Source organism: Lontra canadensis, unplaced genomic scaffold (assembly GCF_010015895.1).
Source record: "Lontra canadensis isolate GAN:19392208 unplaced genomic scaffold, GSC_riverotter_1.0 scaffold40, whole genome shotgun sequence".
Taxonomy (NCBI): domain Eukaryota; kingdom Metazoa; phylum Chordata; class Mammalia; order Carnivora; family Mustelidae; genus Lontra; species Lontra canadensis.
In genome coordinates this window covers 8,155,746-8,167,905 of record NW_022631034.1, presented here as the reverse complement: position 1 = coordinate 8,167,905, position 12,160 = coordinate 8,155,746, and the positions used below count along the sequence as shown (strand labels likewise).

At 39.0% G+C, this 12,160-nt stretch overlaps 1 protein-coding gene across 4 annotated transcripts in view; it reads right to left on the bottom strand.

Annotated features, from left to right (window-relative positions):
- LOC116875021 (serine/threonine-protein kinase TNNI3K) overlaps positions 1-12,160 on the bottom strand; it is a 307,722-nt gene that overhangs the window by 36,246 nt on the left and 259,316 nt on the right. For 3 of the 4 annotated variants that reach the window (XM_032870114.1, XM_032870115.1, XM_032870116.1), the window contains one exon: positions 11,827-11,996. The exons of the other annotated variant lie outside the window; for it this stretch is intronic. In XM_032870114.1, coding sequence (XP_032726005.1) covers positions 11,827-11,996 — 170 coding nt within the window. The remainder of the gene's footprint in view (positions 1-11,826; positions 11,997-12,160) is intronic. 4 annotated transcript variants of the gene reach the window in all.

Below are 12,160 nucleotides of genomic sequence, written 5' to 3'. Positions count from 1 at the left end.
TTTCCAGAGACATGATTAAAGAAGACAGAGAGGGCAGGGTTAGGCCATGGCAAGCTGGTACATGTGTAGCAGATAGGGAGTTCGCTGTGTTCAGGCTACGTCTCTATCATTGCAGGCAGCTGGTTATAAAGGTCTGTCACAAGCAGGCATAAACTGAAGTAAACTGGCCAGGATCAGAGGTAGTCAGAGTGAGAAGGGACAATTTCCCTGCAGTCAAAGGTTGTATTGGCTGCAGACTTAGAGGGCTCTAGGTTCCAGTGGAGCTGGCAGAACTTCATAGGTAGGCAGCTCTCTGCAGATTCTCAAAGCCCAAACCAGAGGATACAAGTTCCTGCCTCCTACAGATGGTTCAAACATTCTGGTCAGGCTGAGCCTCCAGAGATATCGTGGTATAAGGGAAACTACCAGCCAGCCCAGGTTCAACTATCAACTACCATTTTCCCACTGTGTAGCTTCATACATATTACTTAAATCATTGGAGTCTCAGTTTGTTTTGCCTGAAAAATGGAAACCACGAGTCCTACTTCACAAGATTGTGGTGAAGACTGAACAGCATTAATGTTTGTGAGGGCCTGTCATGACCATTCATTCATTCCACAAATAGGTATTTAGCACCTACCATATGCCGGACACTGTTTTAAGTATTGGAGAGACAGCATGAAAAAGAAGAAAAGAAGTTCATGCTCTCATGATATTTATAGTTAGTGCAGACACCAATGAAAAAGTAAATGATTGGCTAAAATTATGATTCCAGGTCGATGTAAGTGCTGTGAAGATACTGATTCCTGTTGGCCTAAAGCCTAACTTTTGTTGAACCACACAGTGGGAAGCACAGCCTGGGTTCAAGCAAAGTGGGAGGTCAGATAAGAAACACTGGTGTAAAGCTAAAATCTGCAAAGGACAATCCCAGAGTGAACCAGGAAAAATAAAATCTACTCTACATAAAAAGATGAAGAGGGTTAGCATCTGTTTTGTCCTTGGCTCCAGGTAAAATGAAAAAAAAAAAGAAAAAAATGAAAAAATGAAATATATACACTCAAGTCACATCCACAGTCCATAAAGATCCAAGTTTTAAAATAGAAAATACCACTGCATGTATTTTATGAAAAACTCCAAGTGGAAGTTCTGAAGGGGTCCTGTGGGGTTAGTGTACCTATATGATTAGTGAGAGCACACACAAAGCTTCTGTGAAGTAACCTACACCAAATAAAGCACCAAAAATTTTGCAGAGATAAAGTTCCAAGGACCTGACCTCACAAAAAGAACACAAATCTTTAAATATGTGATGATTCAGAAGCAAGAATCAGCAGAAACAATGAACTACATAATTAGACATATAAAGACTACAGAGATTAGAAATTACAGACCTTCAGATATAGAATATAAAATAAATGTGTTTGAAGAAAGAAAATAATCAAGAGTATGTGGAAGAAACATGAGACTTTCAGACTGTTGCACACACATTTTCTAGATATGGAATAGAAATTAGAAATAAGTTGAAATAGAAATGTAATGAACAGAACAACATATTAGATCCAGTTACGAAGAGAATATATGAACTGGAAGACAGATTTGAAGAAATTACCAGAAGGCATCATAGAAAAAGTAAATGGTGGGAAATATATATGAAGAGATTGAGAAATGTGGAAAGTAGAGTGAAAAGATCTAAAATACTTTTAGAGTTCCACAAGGGAAAAATAAAGAAGATGGGCTACGGAAATATTAGAAGAGGTAGTGGTGAGGGATTATCTAGAATGTATAAAAGATGCCAATTCTCAGATGCTAGACACCCAAGAAATTCAAAGCAAGATAAATGAAATCCATTAAAACTATATACCACATAGTTAAATGTAGGCTACCAAAGACAAAGAGAAGTGCTAACAGCAGTTATAAAGGGTAGACTGGAAATAAAATAAATAATTAGATCCATAGGTGAAAGTTTAAGAGCAACAAGGAAAGTCAGAAACATGTCGAATGCATCTTGAAGGTATATGTGAAAAGTTAAACACCTCAAATCCCATATTCACTAAAGTATCTTTCAAGAAGGAGGGAGAATAACGGTGTTTTTTCACATGTTTACTTCTAACAGATTCACGTGAAAGGAATTTTTAAAGATGTATTTGAGGAAAAGGAAAATGATCTAGGAGGAAGGTGTGAAATATAAGTGCAATTAATAATGAAGCTGTTAATAAGAGTAAGTCTAAATGAACCATAGCTGGATAAAATAATAAAATCGTATCTAAGATGTAGAATTTAAAAAATCATGATGAAATTAAAATAATGACAGAAATATATAATTCAGGAGAGAATGATTTGCAACTAAAATGCTCTAAAACCTTTTGTTTGGGAGATCTTCTGTTTTATTAACAAATGTATTAAATAAAGAATTTGTTAAGTTAAATATGTTAAGGTTTCTAGGCACTCACCAAGAATAGAAAAACAGAGTGCATATTCAGGCTGAAATTAACACCTCAGGAAACAACAGGTGTTGGTGAGGATGTGGAGGAAGGGGAACCCTCTTTCACTGTTGGTGGGAATACAAACTAGTACAGCCATTCTGGAAGACTGTATGGAGGTTCCTCAAAAAGTTAAATGTAAAGGTACTCTACAATTGAGCAATTGTACTACTAGGTATTTATCCAAAGGATAAAAACAGTGATTCAAAGGGGTACACACACTCCAATGTTTATAGCAGCAATGTCCACAATAGCCAAACTATGGAAAAAGTGCAGATGTCCATTAACAGATGAATGGATAAAGAAGATGTGTTACACACACACATACACACTCACATACTCGGCCATCAAAAAGCATGTAATCTTGCCGTTTGCAATGATATGAATGGAACTAGAGGTATTATGCTAAGTGAAATAAGTCAGTCATGGAAAGATAAATATCATATGATTTCACTTATATGTGGAATTTAAGAAACAAAACAGATGAACAGAGGGGAAGAGAATGAAAAATAAGATGAAAACAGAAGGAGACAAACCATAAAAGACCCTTAACTCTAGGAAACAAATTAAGGGTTGCTGGAGGGGAGTAGGTCAGGGGACAGGGGTAAACTGGGTGATGGGTATTAAGAAGGGCACTTGATGTAATGAGCAATGGGTGTTATATGCAACTGATAGATCACTAAATTACCTCTGAAACTAATAATACACTATATGTTAATTAAATTGAATTTCAGTAAAAAAATACAAGTTTTTAAAAATGAAAAAAAAAGAAAAACAGAGTACATATTCAAAGAATCAAAAAAAAAAAACAAACAAAAAAAGGTGAGAAAAAAGAAAAACTACAGAGAATAAAATAATATGGTGCCAATGAATTCAAATTATTTCAGCGATCAATGAATGTAACAATCAATACAACAAAAGGTATATAAGAAACTTAGAAAACTATGAAATCTAACTTAAAGATATTTGCTGGGAATGGCCAGAAATCCCTGTACTGATGGATGAAAGATTGCTGCAAACTTTGCTGTGAAAGAGAGGAGACATCACGGGGGTCAATGCTCAGAGACGAGGACCCTTTGCTCTTCTTTGCTCATGCTTTTATTAGTCCTTCAGGATATCACTGTTTCTCAAGCACTTCAAGTATGACAAGCGGTCTTGCTAAAACTGGGAAGCTCTGTTTATGGAAAGATATGATATGCTAATCTGCCTGTTCTAAGAGTTCTTTTTTATTTTATTTTATTTTTTTTAATTTCTTTTCAGCATAACAGTATTCATTGTTTTTGCACCACACCCAGTGCTCCGTGCAATCTGTGCCCTCTCTAATACCCACCACCTGGTTCCCCCAATCTCCCACCCCCTGCCCCTTCAAAACCCTCAGATTGTTTTTCAGAGTCCATAGTCTCTCATGTTCTAAGAGTTCTGCTAAACATAGCCTAAGGGACAATGCATCCATCTCTTAGATCACGGAGCAGGACAGCTGTTTGGGCTAAGAAAGTTTCAAAACTCCCCACCACATTCCAAGGGCAGAGTGGTCATGAAGGCTTTGGCCTTCCAAAGGCCCACCCCATTGTCTGAAACCTTCCTTCATCCCCTTGGGCTTCTGTGTTACATTTTAGCAAGCCAGGTATTATGTCTGAGTTCATACTCTACATTAGCCCCAATGGATATTAAAAAACATTTAAATAAATGAAAAAATCCACTAAGCTCATGGGAGGGGAAACCCAATATCATAAAGATGTCAGATCTTCCCATATTGATCTATAGTTTTTAAAATATCTATACTCTGGGGTGCCTGGCTGGCTCATTCAGAAGAGTATGAGACTCTTGATCTCAGGGTCATAAGTTTGAGCCCCACACTGAGTACAGAGATTACTAAAAAAAATAAAAAATAAACTTGAAAAAATCTATAATCAAAATCTTTTTTTGTGTAGAAAATGCAAGCTGATTATAAAATCTATATGAGTGAAGACAAGAAAGATCAAGAATAGCCAAGATGACACAAACCCTACCAGATATCAAGACTTCAAAAATGCTACTGTAATTAAAATTCTGTATTACTGACATAGGGATAAACAAATATTCCAATGGAACAGAATATAAAAACTGAAAACAGATCTACCTAAATGTAGATCCTTGATGAGTAAAAGAACTACTATTATACATCAGTTGGGGAAGGGATGCCTTTGTAGATATTTATTTATTTATTTATTTATTTGCAAAGAAGGAAAAGAAAGTTTGCAATCATTATTTCATGTTTGTTCATCCTGTTCTCTTAATACCTGGACCACATCTCCATCATCTGCCTCTTCATTGATACCTTTCCTAACTGCCTCAACAGAAGGCAATCTCTTTCTGTCTCTTTCTCTTTTTTAATAACACACTGGGAATGAATGTTATCAGTCACTTCTCTCCTCACACAGTTCAGGTACCTCCATTCTTCTTTAAAAAGAAATAGGTAGACATCTAAAGCTCTAATGGTGAAAGAGTGGTGTAGAAGGAAGTCTAAATTATCTGGTGGTTCATTATTTTGGATAAGAATATACCTGAACTTGATAGGAATACAGGGGTCAAAAACTCTGAGTGCTGGAGCTTTACTCACTTAAAATGCAGAAATACAAAGCATGGCATTTGTAGCCCAACTAATAATCCTCTAATTTATTATAAATAAATATATTTAGTATTTACCACATACAGTTAAGTTATAAATGAGATGTTGTAGGCACCTGAATAAAAACAAAAGAGAAGACAATTTCTGTCCCTGAAGTAGTTATGAGCTAAAAATAAATAGTTACAAGACAAAATAATGTAAGCACATGAAGTGCCACAAAATGCCATGGCCTTTGGTAAGGCACAGGTGGGGACCGGGTAGCCCCAGAAAAGGCTCCCTTATGATATGATTGAGCTGACTGAACTATTACTGAAGGCTTATTAATATTTTGGCAAGACTGGTCAAGGTGACAATGTTAAAAAAATATAGGATACAGGAACAGGGTAACCGTAGGATAAACACAGGAATGTAGGGCATACAGTAGAACTTCTAATCTGTCTACAGCGTGCATTACCAGGGATGCTACTGCTATTTTGTGCAGGATCGTTCTTTATTTTGTGGGATTGTCCAAAACACTATAGAAAGTTCAGTACTCATTCAAGAAGAGAAGAAATGACAGCATCTCTCTGCTTAGGATGACTGGGACACATAATGCTCAGTGGGAGGTATGACTGGAAAATGTACCATTGATCATTTGGGATTGCAGAAGGACATGATTTCACTTAATTTCAGAGGTAATGGAGTATTACTGGTGGTTTTATTTTATTATTTATTTATTTATTTTTTTAAGATTCTGTTTATTTATTTGACAGACAGAGATCACAAGTAGGCAGAGAGGCAGGCAGAGAGAGAGGGGAAAGCAGGCTCCCCGCTGAGCAGAGAGCCCCCTTTGGGGCTCCATCCCAGGACCCCGGGTTCAGGAACCCAGCGGAAGGCAGAGGTTTAACCCACTGAGCCACCCAGGCGCCCCTACTGGTGGTTTTAAAGTAGGGTACTGACATAATTAGAGTTCTACAGAAGGAAGGTTAGTTGCTGGCAGTGGAGGGTTAAGTGAATTAAGGTCATAATGGGAAAGAAGTTAAAACAAAAGCAGAGCAGTCATGTGGGACAAACAGACTGGGGCTTAACTGTGTGCGCGCGCGCGTGTGTGTGTGTAACGTGTGTGTCCGTGTGTGTGAGAGAGAGGCTAGAGCCATGGATTGTATGAAATCATAAGAAAACTCATTTAGAGGAGAGAAGCAAGATAGGAAGAGCTTAAAGTGGTCATTATCTCCTTGTTGAGACTGCTGATTGTGGTGAGCTGGCAAGAGATAGAAACTGGGGGAGAGGAAGGCAAGGAAAGAAGGGAGGGCATTTAAGGAGCCTGAGGGAAGTTGCAGTAGGAGAGGCGGTAGATTAGAAAGGGAAGTATTGGCCTTTGGTGACGAGGAGAAACGATTGCTCCTACTTGATAAACATTCCGCTCCAAGCTGGCAAATGGCCACAAATGCCTCCCTGCTCTCCTTTCTTTTCACACCCCCTGGGAACATCAGTTTCAGGGCGCTGTCATCACCCACAAATCCTGCATTCCGGAAAAACTAAGTGTAAATTAAAATTTTATAACTTACATTCAACTTTTTTAAGTTGAACTGCATTGCAAGTGCACTAGGCAATCTTTCTATTTAAAGGAACCCTTTGATGGCCCCTTTCGTAATGTGAGAAGTTAATTCCGAATGTATCTGTTTTACAGTTGCAGTCCCTGGATCTCTGCTTCTCCTCTCCTGGACGGCTAACTAGGTCAGAGCAGTCTATTCTCAGAGCCCAGCCCCACACAAACACTAATTGGTTTTCACATCTGAAAGGTTGTGTATCACTCTGTCATTTCTAAATTTGCATGATGTAATCCATGTAAGAGATGGGAGAGATTTCATACCCAGTAGGAGGGGCAAGTGCCACATGCTTAGTTTTCCAAATATATCTAGAGACATAAAATATTTTAAAAGAGGCAGCCCTTCAGGAGCACCTTCCTCCATCTCAGATTGCAACAGTTTGTGGTTTTAGTCGGAACTGGTAGGTCCCTATGACCTGCCAAGAAAGTAATCTGACAGTTTCCCACCTTGACCTGTATTTTATGAAGGAAAACAATAATCATTAAAAAACAAATATGCAAATAAACAACAACCAAAACCCCCATCAAATCATGCGTTATAAAACTACAGGCTGTGAACTTCATAACCCAAAACTGAAAAATAAATGTACCATTTTTAAGAAGTTGTGGAGGGCTGAGAGGCCCAGAATTGGGAGCGTACATTAGTCAGGACCACAGGCCAAATCCTGTACCTGTATTTTAAAAGCATGATACTAGGCTAAAAATTACACCTTGTGTGATTTTAACAAGTTAGAATGCCCCTCAGATCAGCAGTTACTAGCACATTGTAAAGACTTCAGGGAGAGACCCCACAGGTAATTAACCTTCAACATGGTGTCCTTTGGTCACAACTGCTGTGTCACCTCTGCCCTCACTTTCCTCTTCCGTGTATCCCACTGGTTGCATCTCCTCCCCCCAAAGTGACTGGCGGGTTAGCACGGCAGGGTTCCCTTCTCGCCTGCTTCTCATACTTGGGGGAATGTTGCAATCATCTCAGAAACCTCATTTTTATAGTTTTTTGTTTCTTTTTTTTTCATTTGGGAAGCTTTAAAAGCTTCTGATGTCTGGGTGCCCCCTCCCACATAGGTTTGGGTGTAATTGGCCCTGGGCATTGGTACTTGTAAGAGTTCCCCAGGTGATTCTCATGTGCGGCCAAAGTTGCGAGCCACTGTCTTCCAGGCTGTTGAACTTGTGGCCCTGCTGGAGGCACTCCATCGGTTCCTGTATCCTCAGGCTCTTTGACCTTAAGAACCTATCGATCTCTGGTCTCACTTGCTCTGTCTTTCAGAATAAAAGCTAAAAAGGCAGGCGGAGGAGAAGTCGCCGAATTCCTTCCCTGACTGGCTTCCAGAAGAAGCTGGAAGAAGTCCAGCAAATACAAGTATTGGCAAAATATATCAAGCTTCTGAAAAGTGCCACCTCTTGTGCCAGAGAAATTCAGAAAGCATAGAAGAGTCTTGGGTGAGAATTCCAGCTCTGCCTCCACAAACTTAGGAAAGTTACTTCTCCTTCCTGAGGCTCAGTTTCCTCATCTATAAAAATTGGAATACCTACTTCCTGAGCCTTACTTAGATGACTACTCAAAGGGTCTGAAATAGCACCCAGCATGCAGTAGGCACTCAATAATGATAGGTATATACATGAAAAGCATACCGAAATTAGTTAAAGCTCTTTCACACATTATGTTCTAAATTAATAATAATTATGATTTTTTGAGCCCATTTATTTCAATTCTTTATCTATGAAACAAATGTTTATTACATATCGACTTTATGCCAACCATACTGCTAGATACTAGGGATGTGGTTATGAATAAAACACACACGATTCCTATCTTAGTACATCGTACAGCTTAGCTAAATGCTTTATCGATTTCTGGAGTTGATTTCAAGCAGTCCAGAGATTAAACTTGCTAGAGGGATGGTACAACCAATAAACAAAACTTCCATGCACCCTAACAGCAAGTACTCAGGATGTCCTACATTATTAAGAGAAATCTGAACCAAGTAGAGAGATGAAGATTTAGCATCTCCAACAGCTCTGAAGGACCAGAAAGCCATAAGAAACCTTAGGAGACTATCAAAAGCAACATCTCAAAGACCTGATGGTTTTTTCCCACCCCATTTGGGCAGTTTTATGAGCAACGGTTTATTTCTCTGGGTTCTTGAAGGGCCTATTGGGAGTGCAGCTGTGTCTCCCATGCTGTGCAGCTATGTGTTGTTAAGGTGTGTGACTTACCTACATTACTGCAACTTGTAGTTTTTGCTTGTGTCTGCTGGCATCTTTTAATCAATCACTCGCTCCCATGACAATACTGCCTCTCTCAACAGCAATCCTGAAGCTGGTATTACTATCTCTATCTTATGAATAAAACTTTAAGTACTGGCCCAAGGTCATTGGGCTGGTAAATGGCAAAGCTGAGATTGAACCTCAGGTCTATATGGTTCCACAGCTCATGCTCTTAACTTCTGCTTCAAAGCAGACAAACTTCAGGTGACTGTGCTTTGGAAATATCAAAATCTGGCTGTTCAGAGAATTAATTTTAAAACCACAAGTAAAGAATGAGAAGAGCAGATGGAACCAGGAGACGATGCTGTGACTGAACCTAATCTAATCTTGGCCTATGAGCCTCTTATGAAATTATGTAAGAGACTGGAATCTGATAAAGATTTGTGTCCACTTTGCCTGGTTATCAATCAAACCCACTGATACTTAATTTTATGACATTCGGTAGATTAAAGGCTTCATGATTTAGATTCCCATCTCTTCATAGCAGCAGCTGCAACTCTTTTGTTAGACTAAGAATATAATAACTATAGCTAAGAGACCAACATCAACAATTTGTGTATGGTGTAAGATCCTTGCTCACTCCAGATCATCTTTCTCCACTTTCAGGATACAAATTCTTACTGCGATGGTGGAATGTGTGAGTGAGTGTAGAGGCATTTATGTGTGTGTAAGAGTACACATGTATAGCAACTTGCAAATGCTCTGGAGCTCATGTGAAAGCATAGAGATTTTAAGCCAGATTTTCCAGATGTCCATGGTTTGCAGTATATACTTTCTATAGTATCCATCCAGCTCACAAGTGACTGCCTTTTCCATTCCCCATCCAGAATAGGGGTACCTGGCAGCCACGTTTATATTAATGAAATATGACCCCATTGCCATGCCAGCCACACTTGCTAAGATCAGGGGTGGCCATTTGATCCCAAAAAGGGCCAATCACATTCTCTCTCAGAGCACTCTGCTTTTGTTACTAATTTATTATTCATAGATATTTACATGTCTATGGCATTTGCCAAGTGACTTTGCAGTTCCTTCCACTAGAGGTTGAGTAAATATATTTTCTCTCCCTATTGGATATTGGACTCAGCTATGTGATGTGCCCATGGAATGCCATGGGGTGCAACTTGAACATAGGAATTAAATGGACATGTGAAGTTGGGCCTGTCTTCTTGAGTTCCTAGCCTTTGTCCATGAGAAGAACATGTCTGAAGTAGCTGCAGAACCAAAGACAGGGATAGACTATGGATAAAACCTGTGCTCAGTCAAGCCACCTACAACCAGCTCAGAAACATGTGAGCAAGAAATAAATACTTATGAATGTATGTTCTTGGATTCTGGTATGGATTTTATACAGAATTATTATGGCATTACATAATTGATATATCTCTCCTTGAAACTTTACAGTTAAGCTGAGAGACAAATAGACTATCTGTTGGGAACTGGGGCATGTAAATAGTAGAGTTCACTATGGAAGAATGTTGAATTTTTTTTCTTTTCTTTTTCCTACTTGCTCCTTTGCTTAAGTTTGGTTTTTTTTTTTTTTCCTCTTTTTCACTCTTTTTTTTTTTTTTGAGGTAAAGTTCACACAACATGCAATTAATCATATTAAAGTGAACAATTCAGTGACCTTTAGTATATTCACAGTGTTTTACAACCACCTCTCTCTAGTTCCAAAATAGTTTTATGATCCCCAAATTAAACCCTGTACACATTAAGCTGTTAGTCCTAATTTCTCTCTCTCCGCAGCTTCTGGCAACTACCAGTCTGCTTTATTTTTATTTTTTAATTAAAAAAATTTATTTTTACTGGATTTACATATTACCTTTTATGGACTGAGTTGTGTCCCCCTCCCACCAAATCTGTATGTTGAAGCACTAATCCCTATGTGACTGTATTGGAGATAGGGCCTTTAAGGAGACGATTAAGGTTAGATGAGGTCAGGCTGAAGCCCTGATCTCACAGGACAGATGCCTTTATAAAAAGGTGAAAAGATTGCAGAACTCTCTTTGCCATGTGAGAACACAGTGAGAAAGGGGCCATCTGGAAGCCCGGAAGATGCGCATCGGTATGTCCCCACTGGAGCCTGACCGTGCCGGCATCCTGATCTCAGATTATCAGCCTCCAGAGTGAGAAAACAAATTTCTGTTCTTTAAACCATCCAGTTGTTATGGCAGCCTGAACTGACTCACTTATTCTGGGTATTCATATAAAGAGGATCATATAATATGTGATCTCTGTGCATGGCTTCTTCCAACTGAAGGCATGTTTCCTAGGTTCATCCATGTTGACGCATGTATCAGTATGTCATTCCTTTTTATGACTGAAGAATGTTTTATTATGTGCATACCACAGTTTGTTTATCTGCTCATCTGTTAATGGATATTTGGGTTGTTTCCACCTTTTGGCGATTGTGAAAAGGGTTACTGCAAATATTTGAGTACAAGTATTTGTTTGAGTACCTGTTTACCGTTCTTTGGGGTATGTACCTAGGAGTGGAATCGCTGGGTCATAGGGTCAGGCTTGGTATGCTGAACTCTTGTGGTGTTCAGATTCTCAAAGCTATGTCTTGGTTCCTACACAAGGAATCCTTCCTTGGATGCCATAAGGTAACCCCAAAATGCTTTCAGTAAATTCCTTTAGTTGCTGTAGTTAGACAGTTCTGTATTAAGCTAGAGGTAACTGCGGTTACTTGAAACTTAGACATCTTAAATAAATAATATACTTTCTATTTTTCAGTACTATAACATTAATAGAATATTATATGAAAAATGGGCTAAAAACTCTTACTTCAAAGTTTGCCATAGAGATGGTAAATCCCCCATTAACACTAACTGAATCGGGTGAAGATCTTGATGGGTTCTGGTTAACTGGACCATGAGACTGTTGTTGTTCAGATTGCCACTTACCTTTGGGACCAGGCAGCACAGGACCTCGCATTCAGAGCATATTCCAATTCAAAACGACTTCTTAAAGCTGCCACGTGGCTCCGGCCAGGCCCACCCCGGCTTGCCAGGCAGTCAGAAGAAGCAGAAGGTGAGAGAGACCCGCTACTGTTACTTGATGCAGGAGACATCATCTGAGTGAAGAAGGGGTAGTTTCAATCCTTTCATAAATCCGACAGGCTTAAGGCATAGAATAGAATATGGATTTCTTTTAACTTTCTATTCTAGGCTTTCTCATATTTCAATTTGTATTCATCTCAGTTTGCTTCTGGCTTTTCCTATTGGCCTCTGATGACAA